A 26571-nucleotide genomic window follows, 5' to 3' on the forward strand; every position below is an offset into this window, starting at 1 on the left:
TTTCTGTATAGCGGACTTATTGCCCATTAAAATCTTCAATCATTTCTGGGTTTGGTGTCATCTTAGTTATCTGCCTTCTTCCTGTTTTGACTTACATTCTATTTACTTCTTGTTACAAATGCATCCCATAGAGATATTAATTAGCCTGGGCATGGGGTCTGGATCTTCTCCTTTTCGGTTCTGTGGCCAGGGGATGAGGCTGCCCCAGCCTTTTGATGGTCTGTAACCGTGACAGTACAAACACTGGAGCACTGACTAATGGCTGCTTCTGGTGAGAAAATGAGACAGTAGTGTGTGCCTATGATAAGAACTAGCTCTGTAGTTTTTCTTCAGAGGCAGGTTTTTGTAAACCTTATTGAAGTTTATTTAATCACAAAGGTTTTAAAAGGACTGACTTGTGTGAAATTCACTCTACACTTATGCAATATGGTAATAAAATCAGACGTTAGCCAACTTCTCTTGGGGAGTGTATTTGAATACACTTTACTTGGCTTTTCACAGGGGTTATAACTGACTGTTGTGATTTCTTATTAAGACCAATGTTTCTTAATAGCGATAGAGATTTGAACAGATACTTATCTTTCCAGTATTAAGGATAAGATTCATCATTGACCTGGAATGGTTTCATCTATAAATAAAATCTTAATGGGATAATGGTTGTCTCTGCTGATCACTTTTCTCAGGATGACTTCTTTCCAAAACAAATCTTATTGTTCACATAGTTAAAGCAGGGTATAAGAGGACACTTTTAACAATGAAGGATTAATTTTTAAACTCCTCATTTGAAATCCTATTGCAATATTAAGCAGATTTTTTTTCTTTTTTTTTAATGGTGACAGCAAATGGGCAAGCCTGTTTCTGTGCCCCAAATGCAAGTCGCTTTGTGTAAGTCCCCCGTACATGGGACTTGAGTAAAGGGAGGAAATGGGTGTGTGAGTGAAGTGAGTGGTTGGACCATTGACACGTGGAGTGATGGATGCTGAGCACCGCTCCCTGGTCTCCTCCAGGCCTTCGAGCTGTCGTGGGTGGAATAGCTGTAGGTTCCTTGCATTCGGTGTGACCTTCCTGGTGCTCCAGCTCTTTGACTCACCAGCGCACAGTGGGTCCCAAAAGGGAAAGGAGTCCTACTCATTCCCAGTCTGTTTTTTAAAACCCATTTTCCTCCTGGAGGCAGAGTTACTGAGCGAGGCGGAGCAGGCAGTAGCAGGAGATGGATTTGGTTCCAGGGGAGGAACGAGTTTGCTCAGGTGAGGCTTTGATCCTTCTCCCATCCATGACTCATCTCTCTCCATGGGCTGGCTGGGAACCCACCTTCCGACAGAGTGTGCTTTGGGTTTGGCCTGAAGGTTATAATGTAGTTTTTCCAAGGAGAGGTATCACTGCTCTCACTGTCGTGCACAGCAATCCTAAGTCCTCGCAGGTAGAAATTGAATTCATGCTTGTCTTGTGGACTTCTTTTCTGGGGAGCTTTTGTTTTCTGCCTTAATTTTGAATTGATGGTATGTTCCCAAGCTGTGTAACTGCTCTGCATGTTCCTTTCAGTCAAATAAAGGGTTTACTAAGGGCACAGTAATACATTGCTCTCAAATTGGAACTTTAATTCAGGAATATTAGAAAATTGCCAGTTACCAGCCTGGAGAACTATCTCGTAAACAGTAAAGTTTGGTCTTCTAATGTGGTTACTTCGGTAGATCAGATGATGGATGTCTGCTCTGTGAGATTTGCGGTCATGTTTTCAAAGCCTGTTTAAGAAAACATTTATATGAACACTCTGGACTTTTAAATAGCAAGTGTGTATCGTCATAGTATCGTTAGTACTTTTTCTTTCATTTTGGTTATTGTGTGTTAGCTCTTTGCAGAATATGGTTCATTTGTAGGCTCTTAATACTAGAATATTTCCAGGTGAATAAAATTAATATTACCTACAGAAAATATATCGTTGAGTGCAAAACTTGAATGTGTGAGCAGTGTGAATGACATAACCTATGGCCCATGGGTTTGAGCGGTGCCCTGTGGCCATAAGAGTTGAACCTGTTTGGTCGCAACGGCACCTCAGATCCCTCTCTCAGGGGGTTTTATCACAGGTCTACAGGAGCTGTGCCATTTTTGAGGTAGGAGGGATGGAAGGGCAAGGGCCCAGGGGAGGCATAAGAGATCGAGCATCCCAACCTCCAGCGCCAACCTGACACCGACTGGGTCCTGGTCAGCACTTGCCCACTGGTTATTTGTCACCTACCCCACGTCTCAGCTTTACCCTCAGAGCAAATCCATCAACCACAGCGTCCTGCTCTTGGATGATCATGGTCAGCATGAAGATGATACTAGCACTGGATCCATGTTGTTTTCCTTAAGCCTTGCAGGTCTTTCAGCCACATGGTCCCTAACATTTGTGTTAGGTAAGAAGCTCAACTGTTAAAAAGTGAAAAACGAGGTAGGACGAACACAGTGGGCCAGAATCTCAGCTTGTGTAAACAGGTGTCACTGCTGACTTCAGAGCGATGCCATTTTACGTGGGCTCAGGATCTGTCCCCATCAGTGGGTTTCTGCCCTGCATATCTGCACAGGCCAGGAGCCATGTTCGTAGGTGAGTTATAAAGCCTTCAAATTCGGTGTTTACATTGGAAATACTTGACAGAGTCTTAAATAAGCAGTGCTACCAGGTGGGCTTTTAAGAAAGACTATATTTATAGAAAGTGTAATGTCTATATCTGGACTTAAAAGCTTCATGCATTTGTTTGACTTTGTGTTTACAATTTTCTCATGTTTTTTTAATGAAATAGAATAGTTGCTAACTGGTCAAATAAATGCAGAAATCTTTGGATATCCTTGCATTGCCACAGTTTTATGAGTAAAATTGCTTTGTAGTTAAAAGATGTCTGGCAACAAGCTAACGGGTTGGTGTCAGAATAAAAATGATACATTTCAAAATATTCCTGTTTTCATCTGGGATCCTGCTGACGCTCCGCATCCTGACCCTGCCCTTGTTATGCACTTGTGGGACAGAGTGGAACCACCTGGCACTGGGGGTCCAGCCAGGGTGCAGGATCAGGCCACATGGTGTTAATTTGTAGTGAATCTTTTTAGCATCTCACTCAGATTGGGCTCTGACACATTGAGCACTGCCTGTTTTTATTTCAAATCCACTCCCACTTTTGGTGCCGTAGCACTCCTCTCCAGCATCGCTCTCCTCCATTTTGAGGTCAGGTTTCCTGGGGCTGGGTGGACGCAGGGAATTAGGAGGTGCACTGCGTTTCTGCGCCATGTAGTGTGTGCACACCCCTTCTTCCCACCCTTCCCACCATCACTCACTAAAGCTCATATATATGTATATTAATCCCTGGGGTTGACTCTGAGAGATCGTGCTCCAAAAGCAGTCCTTCCCAGATGCCTGGAGAGCCTCATAAGGTGCACGTGGGTCAGCTGTTACAAGGGGACAGTAATCCCCTGCCACCGTGTGATGGTAAGTTTACACTGCTGAACGTGGTTTTGCAAAGGCCCTCGGGGTCTCCAACAGGCATTTCCTCATGGATGCTGTACCCGGCCACTGCAACCTGTTGAGATGCAGTAACAGCAGCAGTTACACACCTCATATGTTTTTTTGATGAAGTCATCGATGTTCAGATACAGAGAGGTGTTTTACCGTGACCTACAGCTGAGGCTGGAAGTATGCTGGCAGTTCCCTCAACACCATTCTCTGTACAATGTACTATTTGCATGGTAAAAAAAAAAAAAAAAGGAAAAATATGAATGAAGACTAAGGTCACCATTCAACTTTTTCTTGAAAAGGCGAAAAGTAGCAATGAGAAAATGCTACTGATGATCAGATCAGTCCTTCCAGCCTGTGTTTACATGAGTCGTAGGAGGATTTTTCATACAAGTAGCCCTATTAACTTCAGTGCATAAACTGTGTCTCTTCCTGTGCGCATGGGTTTGCAGGATTAAAATCACTTGTAAATTTTAATAGATAACATGTTCAGCAACCTCATGGCATTTGTGTTTTTCTTAGCTGTAGCACTGCAGAGTCATTCTACCTCTATAAAACTCGTGGAGAGATTTTTAAGGTGGGTCAAATGCATCTCAAAGATTGGTCGCTTAATTAACACAAGGCCTCACGGTGACAGCATTGCAAAACAGACTCCAGTGCTGGCCCTGTGCCTTTTTCCACTTCGCTGTTTCTGCTACCCATATGTCTCAGCCTGCCAACACAGATCGTCGTGTGCATTTTAATAGCTGCTGTTCTTCAAATAATTTTATTACTGTGACAGCGACTTTATAAATGCCTTTTACTCTCCTGATGATACTGAATCAATGTATTAACAGCATCTTTTTTTTTCCTGTTTTTCCATTCCAGGAGCAAATTCATCAATTGTTGCTGATTTCATGCCTACATCATCATGGAACATCTCAAGTGAATTGGATAAAGGTAAGTGGACAGAAAAAAATAGAAAAATGTGAAATCAGATTTAAAAATCTCAATTCTTCTTCTTGACTCACCCAAATCAGCAAGCAAAGGGCCGAGGGGGCATTTAAGATAAACTTTGTTTGCCTTGTGATTGTTTGATGTTTAATTACGTGTCGTTCTGTGATTTCTGGAGAATGCTGTGTTCATTTCTTGTACTAGTAAAATGTTCCACATGGTAAAAATATTTCAAGATGTGAGTTTTGTTGGTTTATGAACTGCTTGACATTTTGTCTGGTGGATCTTAGGATTTGAACTCAAAATTAACAAGCGTCAGGCAGTCAGTTTGCCTCGATGTGTTTTATTATGAAATGTTGAGGCTTTAAATTAATAGATGGGGAAAATACATTCGCAGGTGGTAACTACGTGTGATTTGGAGCTCTCCAAAGGGTACATATTGTGAAAAAAGGGATGTATTTCTCATTCTCCTTCATTTTGTAATTTTAGATTTTTTAAGCCGAATGCCTAGCTTCCTCTAGCCCTTATTGCAAGGCAGTGGCCTGCAGCTCCTGAGTCAATTTGGTCTTTAAAATGCTTCTAACATAACGTTTATAGTGGAGGATGCTGTTAGCCACACTAGCTGTCCAATTTGTTAACCACTCTTTTCATTTGCTTATAACTTTGCCAACCATTAACTATTTAGACTGAAATTTCCCATAGTGGAGTTCTGCCACAGATGGTTTTTCCAAATGTTTTTGTCTGTATTTTGTTAATGTTTTTTATGAACATGTGTTCAGAATGTTTTATGTTTATGCATAAATATGTTTTCTGTGCTTAAGTATGAAGAGAATATGTAGTTCTGAGTACTTTAAGGCAAGGTTGGCTCTTTCACATCTGCCTTCCCACTAGGGAAGGAGCAGGACTTTCTGGTGATCCAGGACATATTAGAAAAGATGGAAGTCAAAGAAAGGGCTTGTGCTTGCTGGTGGAAAAGGCAGAAGAGCAATGTAGTCATTAAGCAGAGAATTCCCAATTCACAGCAAATCGCTGAAAGAAGGCGTTGACAGAATGGATGTCTTCTCCCACTGCAGTGATTCATCCATGCCATGCCCATGGCAGGTCTGCAGGTCCAGGCTGTGCTCAGGGAACGTCCCAAAGCTGCGGTGAAGTAGGGGTGGTGGTTCCCCCAGACAGGATGCCTGTGTGTTTCTTTAATTATTTGGCAGCCTTGTTTGGTTTTTCAAAAAGTAAGAAATAAATAAGTGTCCTAGAAAAAGCAAATTAAGGCCAGAAAGCCAGACACTCAAAAGTTAGGAAACGCCAGAGAGAAGGCAATCAGACAGTCTTAATTCAGACCACTTACGATATCCTTGGCAGGCAACCTGTACTAACCTACAGGGTAGATTTTTCTCTAGGGACTCACCTCATGTTCCTAGGAGAAGACAGGGTCACACTTCGTTGAAGTGGTGGAAATATTTTTTGCAAATGATCAACAGGGATGTATTTTTTGTTATCCACTGTGAGCCCAAGGGTTCAACTGGTAAAGGGCCTATCAATTGCTATAAATTGCACGGAAAGCTGTGTCTCCAACCAAAAGCTACGTAGAGAAGAAGGTACAGAAGACATATTGAAGATAATGTAATTTTACAGTAAATTGTGTATGATCTGTGCTGAAGAATAGCTCCCAGTAGCTTCTTTGTTGTTATTCCTAATGGGAGGTTTTGCGGAGGCTGGTCTTTTATGACCACGGTGATTTTTAACCCATATTTTGGTTAAACTTTCTCTCAGCTGGTAGTTCAAATGCTCCTTTTCTTCAGTAGCATGTGCCCCAGGTGGGCACTCTCCAAAACCTTAGTTTGATTGACATAGCTAGGAAAGAGAGGATGGTGCCTGGTGGCAGCCTAGGCTGCCTGCCTCCGTTGCATCTGCTTTCTCCACACCGGGTTGTATCAGCCAAGGTTCAGATGTCCCACCCTGGCTGCTGGTGTGCTGGCCCTGTCGGAAAGCAGCAGCTCCAGAGCGAGCAGAGGTAAAGCTTGGGACGACTGCCACCGTCCTGGACATTGAGTCATCTTATTGCTCAAAGCGAAGCTTACACTTTCTGTGCCAGCGCTGAGCCTGGCCTCTACGTTGGTAATTAAACCATTTTCCGCGTTACTTCCGTGACACCTGTTCCTGGGCTATATTGTCAGAAACAGGTAAAATGAAGTTACACACTTCTAATCCATCTGGAATGCGGCAATTACCACTGGTTGGGCTGAATCCTGCATTCCTGGGGGATTACCGGCCCCTTGCTCGAGCTGATTAGCATTTAGACTGCTGTAAGCTTACACACCTAAACGTGGATTTACATATGTGATTAAAATGCATTCGCTGCCCAAAAAGCTTAGTCAGAGGGCGGATTCTCCCAGTTTGCCTGCAAGCAGAGTAAGGCACACACGTTTTGTCTTGTCTAAGAGAGAAGCAGGGGCTTTAATGTGGGAGCTGCTGGTTCTACTAAAGCTCTTTGAAACTCTTGCTTGTATAAAGCCAAATATACTGCAGCGCATGCTGACTTGGTGAGTTGAAACCTCAGAGGAGAAAATTAGGCGTGCACTTAGTTTCCATTTCTTTTGCAAACAAGCATCTCAAGAAATCAACATCCACTTGTCTTTGCTTCAGTCAGCCATGAGGTCACGCAGGCGTCCCAGTAAAACTCATTTTAAAGCCTATTAAGTTCACCACATGAAAATGGTTTCCAGCCAAATTTCCCAATTAAATGGCTGTCTGCTTTAAGCGGCTCTAACTCTACCTGCTGCCTTTTGGAAATGAGCATCTCTTCCTCAAATATGTCACCTGTGTTTGGGAAGGAGGATCAGCTCATAGTCGTGCTAAACAATATTCTGCATTTTGAAATAATTACTTAATACGGTGCTTTCCCTAGCTCGGTGAGTTCTGCAATGATTATCTTACAACTGAGCCCTATTCAGGTTTCAATTTCTATTAAATAAGCTAAATCGACAGCATTAAACAGTTGCCTGTTTATTCTTTTTAACAGGAAATGAATTTAAAAGAGACGCAGCCACCCGTGAAGAGCTGTTGAAAGCAACGATTGATGGGAGGGAGGAGGTGGTTTCTCACCGAAACCTTAAAAAAACAAACAAACTGTGCATAAAAAATAAAAAATAATCACTTTTAAAATAGCAGAAATTTAGCTGTGAGCATTTCTCTCTCTTTTCCGACGTGCAGAGGGAATGCCACGGGGGCAAAAAAGAAATGAAAATGTGATCTAATAAATATTTAATTATATAAGGAGAAATAAGTGAACTTCAGGGAAAAAAAGGGGTCTCTGGTGGTAGGAAAAGGCCCATCTCAGCGGGTTGGTGGCAGGATGGGAAGCCTTTTACCCCCAAGGGTGCTAGCTGAGATTTCCCTCAGGCTGGGGGAGCTCGGAGACATCCCTCTTCGTGTGTGCTCCTACATGGCCCCATTGCACCAGGCTTTGTAACTGCTCCTGACACTGGCCACGGCTCGGCCATTCACTCTTGGTGGCTTGAAGCAATTTCCTTATCTGGAAATTGTTTGACATCAACTACGGCAGTAAGTGACATCTGAGGCAAAACAAAAAGGCCCGATGAAACCAAGAGTAAGTGGAGTTCCCAAGGATGCTCTGCCCTGGTGCTGGCTTTTAGGGTCCATGCTCTGTTCTTTAATGCGACTCTTTTTTGGGGCACGCCAGTGGGTAAGGGAGCAAGGCCCCAGGCACTGCTTTTCTCTTTTTCTCTTCCTGTTGCTTAAGGCACTTTTGTTTCTCATTTTTCCTTGCCTGTGCATTGCCCCCCTCTCTCCCCTTACACTCTGTGTGCAGGAAAAGCTTGTACTCCAGCTCTTTGTTTGAGAAAGCTTCCGATCTACTGTGAGCTCTTCTTTTCCCTGATCCTTACTTAAAAAGGTGAAGAGCCCTTCATTCAGCTGCTTCTCTTCCACAAAAACGATGGTGGAAGGGTAGGCTTTTCCTTCCGTCAGATGTCGGTTTATTTACGAAGAAATAGATAGGACTGAATTTGAATGAGAGCCTATTTACATCTGGTACAATAGAGGAATTGTTTGGGAACTCTTCATCCTTAGGCAAAGATAATACTGGAGTCTTTGCCAAGAAAGAGTCAGCTTTGAAATATTATTTTCTTTTAACTGTGAGTAGGATTCAACTTCAGTGGATGTTCACTCTACAGGACTGATAAGAGAACGACGCCATCACTGCAGCTTCCCCTGATCAGGTCTCCCCTGTGCCCACCTGCAGCCTCAGGCGCTCGTTTCATCATGGCAGCTCCCTGACCATGCACAAGGATGTGTCCTGGCCGTGGCTGAGCCAGAGCTGAGGACACCGGTGCTGAGGTGCAGCGTGTTATCTTATTGCTGGTACCTCCTCCTCCCAGGAGCTCTTCGCTTGGTCCTTCAGTTTCCGAAGAAAACCCGTTAGTGTGAGTTTTTGCAGATACTGCCTATTTTCCTTTCCCTTCCACGGCCTATCTGCTTTGGCAAACAAGTATAAAACTTCAGAATGATTCAGGGCTTGGGAACCATTTTAATTTCCAGACATCCACGATCCCAAGCCCGGGCTTTGAGCTCCCCACTGCTCCCAGCCTCTCTGTGTGGCATAGACCTTGCGGTCACTGCTGCGGCAGCGCTTAGCAGTCTCCTGGTGCTCCAGGTGTTACACAGAAAGCAAACATTCCCCAGGGAGCTTGGCAGCAAGAGTCAGGATTTTACAAAATGCACCCCAAATCACTCAGTGGTTTAAGGTTAAGCTGGGATTTATCCTTAAGTATTCAAAGACATATCAATACAAGGATCACCTATAGCAAGCATCCCTCCCCTCGGATGGTCTGGAGATGCAGAGCAGAAAATAACTGTGGAAGGCCAAAACAGGGGATGGGATAGCTGCAGTATTTGCTCCACTACCCTGTGCGTGGGACTGCGTGTCATTAACTTCTGGGAGATCTTTGTGCGGGCAGAACATCCCCTGGCAGGGTGGGTTGCATGGCAGCTACAGGCCACGGAGCACTGCAGGACATCCCAGTAGGTACGGCCATGCCGTGCTGCTGATGGACCCTTTGGGTCTGGGGGGGCTTCCCGAGGGGAGAAGGCAAGTGTTGCTGTCCTTACTGACAAATCCAGGCTAAAGCTGTCACCTTGGCAAGTCTTTCCAGGCAGGGAAATGACCAGGCTATGAGTTCTTAAGGGGAAAATCTTCCTGATGTCCCAGGGAGAGTTTGACTCTTAGGCAAACTACATCTTAAAAAACATAAACAAAACCAAACGTGGAGAAAACCAGGTGGATTGAGGCCTCCTAACTTTAGCCCCAGTTCTTTAGAGATTTCCAGATTTTCTTTTGAAATCACTGGATGTGAATTTGATACACGTGGTGAAAGGGGAAGAATTACAGCTTTCACATTCATGCACAATTTACCTTTTTATTTTCCTTTATTATCTGGGGGATATTTGGTAAATCAAGCTCCCCTGATGGGGCTCAGGATTCAGATTCTATTTGTGGGGTCCCGTTAGTAGCGAGGCAGTAAATTACTGCTACTTTGTTTGAAAATTTTTTTAGCCACAGTACATTAGCTCCTTTTGTTTGCTTTTCCACTGACAGAGTGCACGTTTTTATTTGAGAATTTGTGTTTCTTGAATGTCTCATTTATAAATAATACATCGTGTGAAATTTGAAGGTCACAGAACACAACTTGAAAAAGAAACCACCCTGAGTAAGGTTGGCATTCATGGCAAAAATCTTTCACAAAATGCTTCACTTACATTGGATTTTTTCTATAATCTCAGTGTGTGCAGTGAATGTCTGACCATTATACATAAGGTAACTATATATAATAACCTTTTCCTGGCTCATCCAGCTATCTTTGTTTATTTGAAAGATTGATAGATCAGAGGGTCAAGGGACGTGTTTTATTGTAAGTTTCTGTTCCAAATTTCCTGACATTTTTTGTTTAAAAAAAATAGACCTTTAAAAGGCACAGAAAGGGCTAATAAGAACCAGATCCTAAAGTGATGCTATGTCAAAATGTCAAAAATAACAGCTTTTCTTTGACTCTACAGCATTAATCTTAAGGCACATAGCTTTCTATACATCCTTCCTTTAATAGCTTGTGTTTTTGTATGTGGCTCTTTACTGCAGAGCAGCTTCTAAAGTGACAACAAAATCCCTTGATGGTTTTCAGTAGTTGGGTTTATAGCTGGATGTGGACATTTGTTTACTTATTCCAAATCACTTTTTTTCTGATAAAGTTTAGAGGCTTCCTACTTGTTCTATAAAACTGGTTCCTGAGTATAGAAAAGCTTCATTTCCCCTTGCCAGATTATAGCGTCAAAGCTATCACCAAGACATCTGTCCTTAAACCTGAAAGTTGACTCATAAAAGGAGAAGCAGATGTGAACTCTCAAATGCATATTCAGAATTTGCATTGGCACGAAGGGCAGTGAGTTGTCCAGTTTCTCTCTAGAAGCAACGGGATTCAGGTGCTCAGCCCCAGATAATTTTTTGGGAGTCCGCGGGCATCTCTGCTCCGTTTTCCCTCCACAAGCCCTCCCTCCGCTATGGCCCAGGGCAATCTCTAAGCTGCTAAGTAACAGAAAGTAGCAATTAATTCTGAGAATCCGAAATACAGTGAATGTCACACATGGACATCTGAAAAGCCGTAAAGCCTCAGGCAGTGGTCAGCCTTGTTTCAGTTCAGTAAATTATCCTCGGGTGGCACTAAGACCTCTAGATGTGTCTGGGAAGAGAAAGCCCAACACACAGCTGCAGCATGTCTCCCAAATTGAGTCTCGCACATACACATCACTAAGGAAACTCCTTTGAAAATAAGCTGGGCAAGCAAAGGCAGTGAAGTATTTCTTTTTGTCCCAAGACAGTTGACATTGTGTATTTCTGCATGATTGTCTGGACTTCTTTAACTCTGATATTCTTCATATGGGTTGCCAAATCGTGGGTTGAGTGTTGTATCCCTTTCCTCCCACTGTCATTCCTCTGCTTTTATTCATTTGAAACAAGTGCAGTTCTATCCAGGAGTCTTCCTTTTGCCCCTTTTAATAACAGGGATCTGTTGATCAGACCCGCCGGGAGTTGTCTTCCTTTGCGAGTTATGGACAGAGCAAGCAATCAATGGTTAATCCTTTTTCCAGCTGAGAAGTATGTGCTCTGTCTATGGCCACACTTCAGTAAGAGATCCTGCTTGTTCCTTCTCTAGCTGAACTGGAATAGCTTAAAACCCAAGTTGGTTGAACATAAGGAACAACCACCAAGCCCCTCCAGCGTCTTCAGGCTGGGAGGGCTCCATGTTGTTGACTTTCTCCAAAGAGAACAATTCCATATAGAAAATTTCCAACAGTTTGAGCTCAGTGGTGGTGCCCATACATGTGAGTATGGGGCACGTCCACATGTTGCATCAGACTGGACTAACGTGGATAATCCAAGGCTCTGAATGAATGAAAATGCTTCTTTCCAGGCTATTATATTAAATCAGGCAGCCCGAGTCAGACCTTCGATGTGCCCAGCAGGCTCTTTCCTTTTAAACAAACTTTTGAAGTTACCAATCTTTAAACTTATCTGGCTTGCAGACCCTGACTGAGGTGCTTTTTGCATTTCTTTATTGCTGATGTATGCTATGGCAAAGAAGGGGTGAGCTGCTAAACCTTTGGTGCAAAAAGATAAATGCAATAAGCAGTCTGTAAGACTGCCGTCCCAACTGCTTTATCCACCTGGGTCAGGTAGTTGTTTTACAATGCAGATTTGAATTTTAAAATCCAGAATTAAACTTATTCTCCAATCCAGCAGCTGGAAACGGTGTCCCCACAGCTGTAGGTTTGCTTGAGAAAAGGTTTTGAGATGTTCCTTTCCAGAGAAGTGTGTTGTTGCATGTCTATAATGAGAAGTAACTTGGTACACCAGCCTTTCTGTTGCACCTGGATTAAAGCTGCTTTCAGGCTTGCGATAGCTTGAATGGAGACTTTAATTTTAGCTTTTCTTTGAATATTCCAAAAGATCAGAAGGGCATAAAGAAAAGGATAAATGAAACAGCAATTCTTGTCATAAAATGAACATTTCAGGGTCTAATTCTGCATCCTCATCGTGCTTTAAACACCTAGTGAAATCAGAAACACACAATGCTAGGGGGGAAGAAAGATCTTACTGTGGCCAGCAAAATAGTCCTCCAAGCAAAGAGGGTGTTGCTGCTCTAAGATGTGTCTTTGGTAATTTTAGAGTAACCATGTGGTCACAGAGGAGATTAACATTCCTTGGCCAGAGAGGACGAGCTTTTATTTTGAAAGCCACCTGGGTTCCACTTAAAAGTAGTAGAATACTTCAGGATTTATTACGACCGGGCAGGCTCCTATTTAACAATGTCAAGACATAGCTGTGGAAATACACACACTTTTCTTCTTTTGAGACACGCAACGCACTACATTTCTTCTTGCACAGCTGTTGCTATTCTGTAACATCAAACCAGCAAAAAGTTTGGCCATGAAAGATACCTAATATTTGGATTTTATATGCAGTGTCTCCAATTTATGCGCTTAGAATCATGAAGATGACTTATGATGTGTTGTGTTTGCATTGGCAACAGCTCAAAACCAGAAATATATTTCAGGCTTGGCTTTCCAGATATTATCTCAAGTCATTTAAAAGTTCATTATAGGGCACCCGCTAGTGCTGCTCTAGTAAAGGGGCTGTCAGCATTTTTCAAGGGTTTATAACTCAGCCATTAAAAAAAAAAAAAAAAAAAAATTCGCTGTGGGCTGAAACTTGGCATTCAGGGTCTAGGCCCAGCAGTAAATTGTTTTTACAAATTAAAAAAAAATCAGTTTGACTATTATTAAATTATAGGTGGGCTAAATTTTATTTAGAACTTTTTCAGGCTATTCTGCCATACTTCTGTAAATTAAAATGTTTCCAAAATGTTTTTATAGAGTGCTACTCTAAAATATGGACCAGCTTTTGTTATGTTCTTGAAACCCTGAGATTTAACTTAAAATATAATAACAGTGCTTATCCCAGCATAGCACTTTTCACCTTCAAAGTGCTTTATGAGCATTATCTCATTAATGTACATAACAGCCTCCCCATGATGTAAGAGGGATTATTATCCACACTTTATAGCTGGAGAGATTGAGCCAAAAGGTTTAAGGCTGTTTTTAAAAGGACTTAGTTGCACAAATCCCATGTGAGCTTTGATTGGCTCTGGGTGTCTACTTCCCTTTGGCTCTCCTAAAAATCGTAACTGAAGTGATTCACCCAAGACTACTCAGAGCCAGGGTTAAAACTCAGACTTTCCAATGGCCAGTGCCACTAGACTGGTTAATTCTCAGAAGCGCAGTAATTACTTTGTACATAAGAACCACTGTGTTTCGAAGAAATTATTCTTTAGGTCAGAGGGAGTCAAGTCTGGGCATTTGGGGAGCTCCTTGATGGCAAGGAGACTGTCAGATGAAAGATGGTAGAACGTGGCGTGCTGTAAGACCACAGCTATGCGACGCGATGTCTTCATCGTGTGTGCAAGCAGCGGGTCCGTCCCGTTTCATCAGCCCTGTTCACCCCCTGCCGAAAGCACAAAAGGAGGATTTACTGCTGGTTTTTTTGGCTTTTGGTCCCAGAGGAGGAGATACTAACGTTGATGGCACCAGAAAGTGGTTGACAGGGGATCACTGAACAGAAAGCTGGCCGCTGGCAGGAACTATTTTATATATTCTTTGCATAGTTGTTATAGAAGGGAGAGGATGGTGGCAGTAGCTTTGGGGATTTGATGGGCTTTGTTAAGTGAGAGTTAGACACAAGTATTAAAAATACAATTGGGCTTCTCTTTGGCCCCTCCACGCCGGGCAAGGGCAGCAGTGGATGGCTTTTGTGCATGCCGGGGAAGGAATGCTTGTAATTTTGGTATGCCTCACCAACAGTCCAGGGTTTTTTGGAAGCACTGTTAGACCTTCAGCTCATTTTTGATTACAGAACTGCTTTATCTGTGAGAAAGGTCTTCCCATGAAGCTTCCAATTGCTTGAAACCTGCCCTGTTTAAATCTCATCTCAGGTGATCTGCTTGATCTGATTTATGATTTGTATGTAAAATTTAGGGATTTGAGGACTAAGCTAAGCTGAATTTAATGGATGCATTTTTTTTTGTGTCTCTGTAGTAGTTCATGGAGGAAGGTTCGAGGAGTCCTGAGCTTCTGACACTGAGAGGCTCTTTCTGTTTGTACCTATAGAGAAGCTGCACCATAGCTCTTGCATTTCTCACTTGCTTTCTCACTGACTTACTGTTGCTACTGATACTTTAAAATTCTTCTCCAGCCTTTGGAAACGTACCCTACTTCCTTTCTCCTTTATTCGCCTTTCCTGTACACCACAGGACCGTTAAAATATTATATTTACTGTGGTGTTTGTCAGCAAGACCGTCACAGGACTGAGGCCATTCTGTTCTGTGACTGTGTTATACTGTAGATATCTGAATCAGTCTTTGAAACGTTATCGGGAATTATATAAATGACTGTGGTATAGAAATGCTACATTGGATAATTAAATGCGGTTATCCAGTTCCATGCTATTAGTGTGATTTTATTAAACCCAGATTGTGGAGAAAGCCCAAGAATATGTGTGCTGACTTAGATTATGCTTCCCGGTGAGGTTATTAAGATAGCAAGTCAGAAACATTTCTAGTCTTGCAATAAAGCATGGAGGAATGATTCTGGAGAGCTAAAAGGCCAGTCTGACAGCCCTGGCAAAAGACATCAAACCCTGTTGTCTGTCTTCACCGAGGGCTGGGATCTCTGCCCTTTTTACTCCACACATAGATTTCCTAACTAATTAGATCCATGGGAGTATAGATAACAGTCATATTTTGCAGTTTCATACCGGCATGCTAAAAGAGTAGTTGATCAGTGGAAAAAAACCAACGTGTGGGCAGTTCCTTTGTGCTAAATGTTTATCCTGTGGCTCCCTGGGATCAAATGAGAACAGGGACGCCTTGTTTAAAGTGCTGTGCAAATACAGGGTAAGAGCTTACATGCTAAGCAGATTAAATACAAAGGAAAGAGATATCGATATACACAGAACATAATGAAGGGAGTAGCTAATGAAGACATGATTAAAGTAAATAATTAGGGAAGTGAATTAGTTAGGCCAGTTAGTTGGCTAAGCTGTTGTTAGACATGCTGGAGATTTTTTCCATACTTTCAGGCAGGCTTATTACGGGAGTTAACAATAGATGTACCTGAGAACGGTGGGGCATAAGCAACACAGTACAGGTCTGCTTACTGATGGGCTTTTCTTGACCTCCTGGATTGGGTCTGAGAGCGCAGGAGCAGAGTACGGCCTCTGGATTTCTCATTCCTTGGCCGCCCTGCTGAGACAGCCAGCGGATGATAATGGGTTTTGGCCAGTAATGACCACCATTAGATTTGAAGCTGTGACACAGAGATCAAAGCCCGTGTATTCCATTCCCCATACCCAATCCATCTCGCTCTCTGCCTCTAAAGGATTTAATTAAATGTTGAATACAGTTAACTAGAAATAGTCCTCTTCCTGAATGATGAAGAATGAAATAGCACTTGACAGGAGAAGGCAATGCTCAAGAATGCATTAGAAGAGATTAATTTTGCTGAATTTTGATTTAACATTCTCTGTCTTAATAAAAGAATTCTTGATCTTCTGCTTGCACCTATCATGAGACCTATTTCAGATTTAAGATAAACTTTAGTACTCTTAGCAAGGGAAATACTGAGTGAGAAAAAAGTCTTCATCTCCTAGATATGATTATTATTCCTCATCTATGCAGTTAGTACTTAGAACATGCTGTTGACACTGCTCTGAAAACGAATTAGAAATGGCTCTGAGATCTTTACTTCTGTGCGATTCGTTTCATATATTGCTATATTTTGTGGGTCCTAACAAGAGCAGGGGCAGATCTGCATAGGCAGAGGCATCAAAATGAGCAGCCAGATTTCTCATACGTTTTCCATGTCTATTGGGTAACCAAAAGGAAAAATAAAAGAACAAAAAGAAGCAGTGTTACCTCCTTTTTGTGTGTTAAATAAAGCCAAATAGGATGATGATGAGAAAGTAGAGAGAATCCATGAGTGTACGAAGGAGGAGAAGTTTTCAAGAAATAGATCATTGCTATAGTGCAATGTGAATTCCAAAATCTGTTCCTTTGATTACCATGCAAAACTATGTGGGACCTACTGCCTGCCCTGAAACATCAATTAAGAGGTAGTATCATTTTCTACTAAACCTGATAGCCACTTCCTTTTTCTCCCTTTCAAAGGCAAGCATGAGCTTTCTTTAAAGTGACATCTCCTGAGCTGGAGTTCTTTATTCACCCTTTTTTCTTTTTACGTAACAGACTACTTCTTGACACTTGATGAACCTATGAATAACATAACTACCACCCTTGGCCAGACTGCAGAGCTGCACTGTAAAGTTTCTGGCAATCCTCCTCCGACTGTCCGTTGGCTGAAAAATGACGCACCTGTTGTCCAAGAACCCCGGAGGATCTCCTTCCGTGCTACAAGCTATGGGTCTCGATTGCGGATAAGGAACCTTGACACTACAGATACTGGCTACTTCCAGTGTGTTGCAACTAACGGCAGAAAGACTGTTTCTACAACTGGTGTGCTGTTTGTAAAATTTGGTAAGTTTTCTCCTTTTTAAAGTGTTCAAACTGTTACTTAGAAAAACAACTGTGGAGAAAGGTGTGTTTATCCACTGAAAATGAAGGCACTGATGTAGTGGTACCAGGTGGTCTGATTCAGCCTATTTCTGGGAGCATCTCTGGGCTGGCAGCTTATCCTCTCTGCCTGTTTGCTCTTTGCTCAACTGAGATGCCCATGTTGCCAGCTGATATACTTTTACTATATAAAAGCCTACTGGAAGCAGGACTTAAACACAGGGGTCACCAGACAATAGGGTTCATTAATGTGCTACCTGAGTGGATTCAGACTAGATGAGAAAAACTATTTTATTCTCAAGTGCCTGAGTGACCTCCTTTGTCTCTAGTAAGTGAGAAATTTCAGCTTGCAGTATGGATTGGAGGCATGTTAATTATATATATAGACAGACACACATATATATACACACATCTGTCAGGTAAAATAAGCACTTTTTTTCAAAGTCAAAGTTTATATTGAGATAATTGCCTTCAGAGCTGATCTTAAAACATAGAGGATTCCAAACAAGAAGCAGGTTTTGTGCTGCTTCTCCTCCACCTCCACATTCAGAGGGAAATAGTTCACTCCGATGAAGATGTTTGCACAGAGTCCTAGTTAATCCTCTTACAAACTGGACAAGTAACACACAATGAATGATCTATGTGATGAGTTTCATAGTCTTTTTTCATAAATCTCCCATATTTTCTAAATTCTAATAAGAAATCATCATTAGATGTTCTCTGGTAAGGCAGTAAAGCACCAAGGGCAGTAACAACGAAACCCTCTCGGCCAAAGCTGACTGAGGTCAGAGCAAATTTGATCAATGCATCTGAATCAGGCCGAGGACGAATTCCCTGATAAATAATGAAGATTGAGAGGGGGAAATGATGCTGTTTTCTCCCAATTATAGTTACAACATGCTTTTGTACAAGCCTCCTGTGGTCTGCTGTAACCTTGTCGGTGATGGCCCGAGACACAGCTGAATTGGAGAATGTGCCTCACCTGTTTATTGTCCTCGTCTACGGCATTTTGCAGACAATCACCGCTACAGGATACAGTCTTGTCTTTGGTACTGAGAAACTGTGACTCATCTGTTAAACTACGTAAACCACATCCAACATGACAGCCTGTTACTTTTATCTTTTAAAAGGTTTTCAAAAGCTTCCTGCTTGCTACCTCACCATAACTCATCACACTGTTTTTCTTCTGTCACTTTTCCAGGTCCCCCGCCAACAGCAAGTCCAGGATCATCGTAAGTTGTTTCATGTCTGTTATGTCGATTCATTAATCTTGCATTTCAGCAGTCAGAAGTTCATTTTTCATTTTGTGTGACAGGAGCACTTTTACATTCCACTTTAAGTCAGATAGTATGGTAATTTATTATAACTGAATTATCTGTCTCATAGATATATTTTCATGTTATCATGTCAACTCCTATTTCTTACCCTAGACTTCTTAATTTCCAATATTATTACCTCCAGGTCTTCTGCTGCCTTCAGTCTTTGAACTGATTTCAGTCTACCTACAGGTATGAGTAGAAACTGATCTTCATTCATGTAACAGCCCAATCAGGAAAATATTTATCACTATAAGTAGATTTTACTACCTAGGGGCTTCTTACTGATTTTAAGGATACTGATGGTCATAAACTGTATCTGTATCTATCTGTACCTGTATTAGTAAACTGTCTTAAAACTGAGTTTTTAAAGATGAGTACATGGGTGGGAGTAGTGGCTGTTTTTACAACAGCTCCCTGTATCCTGGAGCTCAGGTTTGGTTCCTGCTGCTGGGTCCATGCTGCTGGATCTGAGCAGTTGCCACATTGTTGTATTTTGGCAGTAGAGCTTCTGTCTTTGGTAGCTTTTGAGAACGTACATTTATCTTCCCCTCTAGTTTCAAGACACATGATCAAACTTTCTCACCTTTTATAGTCCCTTATTCCTTTCAAGTGTGATCTTCATCTGTTCTGAGGTTTGAAATTAATTTTATGATAGTGTGTCCAGCTTATTCACATCTTACATGCATGGAACAATACTGAAAACCTACTGAAAGGGAAGCTGCACCATTAGAAGAGAAATACAGTACCAACTGAAACATAAAATGAAACTGTTAATACGATTACAAGGGATGCAAAAGCTTGGGGATGTGAATGTTCCTGACTGCCCTTATAGAAGGACAAAATATACAAAGTATTGCAGAGGACATAAATTATGGGAAGCATCTTACCACAAAAGGACATGCTAGGATGCCCTCTAATGGAACATCATAAGATGTGTTTTTGTCTCCCCTTTTGAAGGTACCTGACGTGAAGTTACTGAGTTTGTTTTGGAAGGGGAGCTCTTTGCTCGGACTTAGGCTCCATTTTGTGATCTGGGGAGGAAAGCTTTATGGTTCTGTGGGAAGTGGCTGTTGTGCTTAGCAGTTTGGAGACTTAATTAATCACAGAATCACAGAACCATTAAGGTTGGAAAAGACCTTTAAGATCATCAAGTCCAACCATCAACCCAACACCCCCATGCCCACTAAACCATGTCCCGAAGTGCCACGTCTACCTGTTTTTTGAACACTTCCAGTGATGGTGACTCCACCACCTCCCTGGGCAGCCTGTTCCAAATGAGTTGAGAAGATGTGTATTTTGTGTCTGCTTCCACCTGGTTTGGGGTTTCTGAAATTTGTAGGGTTAAGCAACAAGCAACACGTCCTTGGTCATCAGAAACCTGTGGGAGAGCAGTATGAGCATAGAAAGCAGAGAGCTGTGCTGGGATGTCACTGTCTAGGCCACGCAGGGTTGCCTTACGTTTTTAAAAACAAAATATATTTGGGGACCTTTTTCCCATTTTTCTTTCTGGCAGAGTTTGGGGTTTTCCCCCTCCCCTCCTGCAAAAAAAAAAGACCACAACTTAACTAGCTAAAAGCCTCACCCAGTTATGGAGAAGTAACAGCAAATGGTCCCTTTAATTCAGTGAGTGTTGGGCTGAGCTCAGCACACAGCATCATCCAGACCATGAGGAAAAAACAAGCTACTGTCATGAGTGCTAGTTGGGAGACTAGAAGTATTACACTCCACCTGAGCTAAGCGCCCTTCTTCTACCTTAACATGGCCCTGTCTTACTCTGCGTGCAAAGCCCATATATTCAGGGAACAAACAATCACTGTTTTCTGTATGCACCATATCAAACATTAAATTGGCTTTAAAGTGACTTAATCCGAGCTTTTCAGTTTGTTTTCAGCATTCGCTGCCCATTGGTATACTTGTATACAAACACAAAGACTGTGAAAGGTGAAAAGAAGTGAGACATCCTCTTTAATAGTTGTTTTTATAATTGTACCTTCTAATTTTGTAACTAAAAAAGACATTTAATCACACTGCATTACTCTGGGAGGTTGTGGGCTCTGTCTAGTAAGAGGTCACATTGTACTAAACATTGGAGAGAAACATAACCAAAGTAACGTGCTGAATGGAGAACACTTACAGTCCTGTAGAAGCTAACCAGATTTAATCTATGAAATAAGAGAATCAGGAAGGAGCTTGTGACAAAGAAATTATAAACTCGGTACTTGTACTAAATGAGAGTAGAAAAAAAGGTCCGTGTACATCGTCTTGAACCTAGTTCACATCTGCTGCCAGTAGCATGAGTGCCAGAGCCTTTATGGATAGCAGCAGTGGGTTAGGTCCAGCTGTGTGAAGCGAAATTGCGAAGAGAAATTGCATGTTGTGGAATCCAGGAGGGGAATTTCCTCGAAATCTGTTCCTTGCTGTTTGCTGTTCTTCACATGTAAACAGTACCTCGAGTATTGTGTAGCCTACTCATGCATAGCCTTCTCCCCATACAAGTTGGCAGACAAATTCATAGCTATGAAATTAATGAAAATTTGGTGGAAGTGCCTGTGGTAAGAGTGATCCCACATTACATAGCTAAGTGTCACAAAAAAGCATTTGGAGGACTACTGGCTAAAAGCAGCAGTACTCTTCAGCACAGGGGAACAGAGCATTTTGTACAGCTCTGCTAAATTTTCTTGTTGGAAAACCAAATTTATTTAAGTTGTTTTAGAGACTAAAACATTTTTTTCTGATATTTTGATTGCAAATTTCTTCAAATATGAAGAGAAGTTGGAGCCTGCTCGCTGTGAGAGCCTTTGAATGCATCAGCTCTCGGACTATTATGTTGTTTCATAGTCTTGATGCCATTTTAGGACTCCTCATTGCTATTAGATGAGCAGTAAGTATAGTCATGAGAAATACCTGCTTTTATCTGTGAAAACCAACCCCATCTATGCCAGCCTCAATTTTCAAGTTCCAGGGTGCTAGTGTACTACATGGTCGACCTTCCTCTCCATCGTTTAAGAGTCATGGGAGTCCTATGGGTAAACACTTTCTTCAGGGGTAGTCCTGGAAGCTGGAAGGTAATAAAATATCTCCCTGCCGTTTTTTCAGCAGTTACGTCGTTGGTCTTGGTGCTTTGGCTAAACTGGCTGTGGGCCCGTGGCTTCAGCTGATTTTAGTCCCCCAAAATACATTCATGGGAACCTATGTCTCTCTTCCCTCGCTGTGCAGGCTGACCGCTGGTGTTGCTCTGAGCAAATGGACACTCACCGTACATCATCGTAGGGACATACCATATTATTTTACAGTGGTTAAATGAAGGCTAAATGAAGGCTAAATATGGAAAGCACTTTGAAGGATGTTGTGGAAATGAAAACTCTACTTGGATAGTGTTTGTACCTTATCAGCATGCATTTCTTCTCCTGTGATAAGGCAATGAATAAAATCGATGGCAAGTAGCAGCCTTTCTCAGTGGGTGTGCTTTTCCCATGTTATCTTTATCAATCTACCATGAGTGGAAGGTTCTGTTCATTTAAGGATTTAATTTGAGGATCATGTTTTTAAAAAAATCCATATGCTCAGCACTTTCTCTTCCCATAATTTATAGGTGCAGAGTTCTGCACTGATGTGATGGCAGAAAAACAAAGGTTAAATGGATGACTTCTGTAAAAGTCTGATTTGCAAATCAGTCTGAAGCGAATGAAAGAAAATCCAGCAGGAACATACCGCTGCAGTCTGTATGAAATCAAGAAACCAAGGTATTGCTGCAGCATAAGGCACTGGCTGACCTGAACGTCCTTCCTTTAACTCTCCTGTGTTTGGCAAAGGTTGGCTTTAAAGCCCTTATCTGCGAGGCCGTGGAGTTACATTCCATTAACGTTCTGCTGCTCTGCGTCTCTGACATAGCTTGAAGAAGCTTTTTTTTTTTAAAAAAAAAAAAAAAAACCCCGCAAAACAACCCACGCTTCTGCTTTATAAATAAATCATTATTTTATCTTTTGCTTTGCCGGAAGGTGCTACAGATACAGCACCAGCTACAAGCAGCTCAGTGAGCTGTGGGGAGAGTGCGAATGCCTCTGTCCCACAGTCCGGATGTGTGCCCAGGAACCTGGGCGGCTGCGCCGGCTCTTGGGCTACTGGAATAGTTTCCATAAAGTGGATGGTGTCAAGGGCACCTCCACCACAGGCAGGACTCTGGGGAGGCTCCTCTGGCACATAAAGTCAGGTCCTGCTGGCTCTTGGTGTAAAAAGGCCACCATCAGCTAATTTAGCCCCTTTTTTTTTTCTGTGGAATTTTTGAATGCAAACTTAAATTGAATTGAATGAATGATTTGAGGAAGATCAAAAGGAGTTTTGCTAGTTAACTCATGTGTTGGTGTTACTTGTGCATTGCATGTTTCTGTGTATGTATGTATATTGTATACACGTATATATGCACGGCTGTAGCCATCCTGTCTAAAATTTTCCTGAAAGACTATAACTTTAACATTATTTTTGTAGTTCCCATGCTTCACATCACTTTGAAACTCACTTTTTATCCATCATCCATGGCATGGTTTAGTCCTTTATGGTCATAAAAGTATGTATCTTAACCTCAGGTCTCTCCAGTTGCTGCAGAGATCAAAATCGGAAAGGGCTGAGGTCAGAGCACAGGAGCTTACAGGAGATGAGAGAATTTAATATAACAGTAGAGATATTTTGGCCTGGAAAATGGTTGTATGCCCAATCATTTCCATTATTATTATTATTGCCATTTTTTTTTTCCTCATTCTGTATTCTCACTACCTGGAGCAGTGGCCCTGTGCTTGCCCTGAACTTCACACATTCCAGAAAAAATCCTAGGCGCAAGTCACTGAAATTAGAGGAGGTGGAGCACACCTGCACTCTGTTCAAGAACTGCCACAAGAGCTACAGTGGGAAAAAAAAAACCCAACAAAAATGCCTTTTCACATGATCCAGTCTAAAAATGAGCTAGACAAACCCTGCTGGAGTGTAGTCCAGTGGGAAGAGGTGAGGAAAACACTCTGCATATTCTCCATGTATATTTGCCTGCACTTTATTGTGTTGTGAGCACATTTCAAAAAGTCTTAACCTGCAGGTGAAATACGTCACTCAACAACACAGACTTTTGACTTTATTACGGTGGAAACATTGGAAGAACAGCATGGCACCGCTTCAAAATATACTGTACGTTCACAAGACATGGTGTTTTAGGTTTTAGAGGACAAAAATGTCTAGCTCATCAATATTACTGCTCTTGCATGTGGACTGATTACTGTGAAGCAGGGAGACAATGGCGTGAATGTAAATCAACCTGGGTGTATATACCATGGACTGGTACCTCCCGAGTAGGGTATATACAATCCTGTGTCAATATTGCTCTTAAACACTCATTTTATTCTTAACATAGCCTTTTCTATGTATAACCTAAATATGGTATTGTTTTGTTCTTTATTTAACCACTGGGAACGAGGAGAGGAGAAGAGGAAAAGAGGAGAGGAGAAGGCTGTAATTTTAAGGGGCATTTGATTCATAAAATCAAGTGGGGTTTGTGATTCCCAGAAATAGCTTGCGAGGCTTGTGAAGCCACAAGCCCCACAGGATTCTCCCATCCTCTTTTTCAGTGATTAAGATTTTTTTTTTTTTTTTTCTAGTTAAACACATCTGGGGTTTTTAGTAAAACAGATCTTTTATACAGTGGCTCTGGGTGGCTGGATGTCAGCATGGTTCCTTCGAGGAGAAAACGCATAACCACTGGCCAGCATCCAGGTGAGACTTGGCCAACTGTGTATTTGATTCAGGATTTCAAAAAGTAACAGAGAGGCTTTTCCCTTTTGACCATAGAAGCTAAATTTCATAGAAGAAAAAAATGCTGATAAAGTGGCAAGAGTAGATTCACCGGAGAGCCACTCCAGCAGCATCCTGAGACCGACCTCCCTGCTGCTGCCCGCTGCCTGTGCGCAGTGCCCGGCACCCCAGGGCCCCTGCGCTCGGGCTGGGCACCAGGCTTATCCCTGGGATCTTGGTGAAGGAGGGGTATTGATTTCCAGTCCTGTAACAAGTTTTGTTGCTTTCATAGAAACTACCTCCGTGTTGCTTAGTGACGGTGGAAATTTTGCACGAGGACTGAAGGCAAGTCCCAAGAGTTTTGGCACAGGATCTTTTATAGCCCCACTGCGTGGTGATGCATGTATGCCTGTGCACACAGCACAGGACCGGAGACGCAAGCTCAAAGTGGGATATTCTATGTGGAGGCCAATATAAATATATTTGTGCAAAAAAATCACGCGGTATGAAGATGAAGTCTGAGTGGCTGATGCTGACAGAAACCATGTTACGTTCCGTTGCATTACTTCATTCAAATGAAAATAATACTCCCTTAGTTTTGCCAGGGTCTGAGAGTCAGATTATCTGCTGTGAGCATGCCAGTCATGGAAATGAAGTGTTTCCAGAGAGAGCTGGACTTGTCCTCTTCACTGGGTCTTTGATCTGGTGCACACTTATCTGCTACGCCACTGTCTCACCTTTTCCCTTGTTCTGATTATTCTGCTGCGATTTTTTTTGTGACATTCCTGTAGCATCACGGGCAGTGAGGTGACTGCAGAGGCACCGGGCTGTATGGTTTAGGAGAGGGCATGCTCTTGGACTTCCCTCAGCAAGCAAAAGTAAATGAAAACCCTCTGGATAAATGTAGTACGGTGTTTAGGAAGATGTATTTGTGTCTTGTATTTAATTAATTAGCTACAGACAATATTCTAGTGCATTTTATCTACCTCAAGGTACTTCCGTAGCTAAATATACGCATTGTCTGAGAACCCCAGGATCATTTACCTCTCTACCTCACCTTATCTCCCAGACCACGTACGGGGAGCACCCAGAGTAAGATTAAAGGTGTATTTCAGTTGCCTTAACTGCAGCTGTTTGTGCTACTTCAGATGCAGCTGAAGTCACGCTGGTCACCTTGTCTGGGTTTGACACCCTGGACTGATTTGCCCCAGCTATTGCATGTGTAGCGTTGTAAGGAAAGAGAGAATTGAGCTCCATCTCTGGAGGCACAGGCCAAAACCTCTGCCACTGGTTTATTTTTCGTCTGCTGCTGCTGTGCATTGTCCACTGGTTTTCATGTGAGCAGTGCTGCAAAAATCTGAGTTCTTTGCCATGACTCTTACCCCAGCTCTTACTAACGAAGTGGGTTAAATTGTATTTTGTTATGCTGTGGTAAGTCTAGAGAAAAGAAACTGGCCTGTTGTTTGGAAAAAGCTTGACCTTAAAAAGTGCTTTTCACTTTTGAAAGGGTATCTGATAAATATTTTTACCAATTTTAGCTGGTGTTCCACACTTATCTGCCTGTAGTGCAAACAGAAAGCACTTCTGTCTTCATGCCACATGAAGGAAAGGCATGACACAGTGTGGAGACATAGTTGTATTATCTGAAAACAGATTAATTATACTGGTGTCAATATTATTTTAAGTGGGGAGGGAAAAATAGCTAAAGTACATTATGACTTGGACATGGGGAGCCAGAGTTCCCTAATGCATTTTTATAATACAAGGGAAAAAACAATGTGCTATTAAGAACTGGATTTGTTTTCATTCTGCACAGGATCACCCATAGCAACTATGTATGCAAATAAATATTCGGTATAGAAGTGGCCTTTGTGCAGGTCAGTATTTGAAGAGTATTTGTACTTTTATTTTTACAAGGCTTTAATATGACCTGGTTCCATAGTCAGTAACCACTGACATTGCGCCCAGGATTTGTAGCAAGACCCCAGGAGACTGGGGGAGTTGAAACCTTGACCCCCAGCATTTTGTTCCCCTTGTCCTGAAGCCAACTTGTCTGCTTATGAGCTGCACCGTTGCCTGCTCACCGCATCTCTTTCAAGCGCAAGTCCACGCAGGCAGCTTAGTGCAGCATCCTGCCACACCCAGCTCACTTCGGCAGCTGCTCTGTGGTACCTAAGGATGGGAACATGAGCACTGCTACTTCATTGCTTGGCAAAATCAGTTCTCAGCTCTGCGTGGTGGCCTTCCTCAAGAAGTGGTAACAGAGATCCTTGTGCCAATTCCCGCTGCGCATCCAAACAGAGAAAAAAAGTACGTATGGTGTATTTTGTGCAGTGAAAGGGTTTCTTGACATGCCCGTAGAGGTCGGGAG

The 26571-nt window shown here is 42.3% G+C and overlaps 1 protein-coding gene across 1 annotated transcript in view; it reads left to right on the top strand.

Annotated features, from left to right (window-relative positions):
* Nucleotides 1–4351: 4351 nt before the first annotated feature.
* ROR1 (receptor tyrosine kinase like orphan receptor 1) overlaps nt 4352–26571 on the top strand; it is a gene marked incomplete at its 3' end in the record, with an annotated part of 53848 nt that continues 31628 nt past the window's right edge. Inside the window, exons 1-3 of the mRNA XM_082002836.1 lie at nt 4352–4423; nt 16786–17073; nt 18311–18341. Coding sequence (XP_081858962.1) covers nt 4381–4423; nt 16786–17073; nt 18311–18341 — 362 coding nt within the window. The 5' untranslated portion in view covers nt 4352–4380. The remainder of the gene's footprint in view (nt 4424–16785; nt 17074–18310; nt 18342–26571) is intronic.

Source organism: Phaethon aethereus (genome assembly GCF_964289735.1).
Source record: "Phaethon aethereus genome assembly, chromosome: 8".
Lineage (NCBI taxonomy): Eukaryota > Metazoa > Chordata > Aves > Phaethontiformes > Phaethontidae > Phaethon > Phaethon aethereus.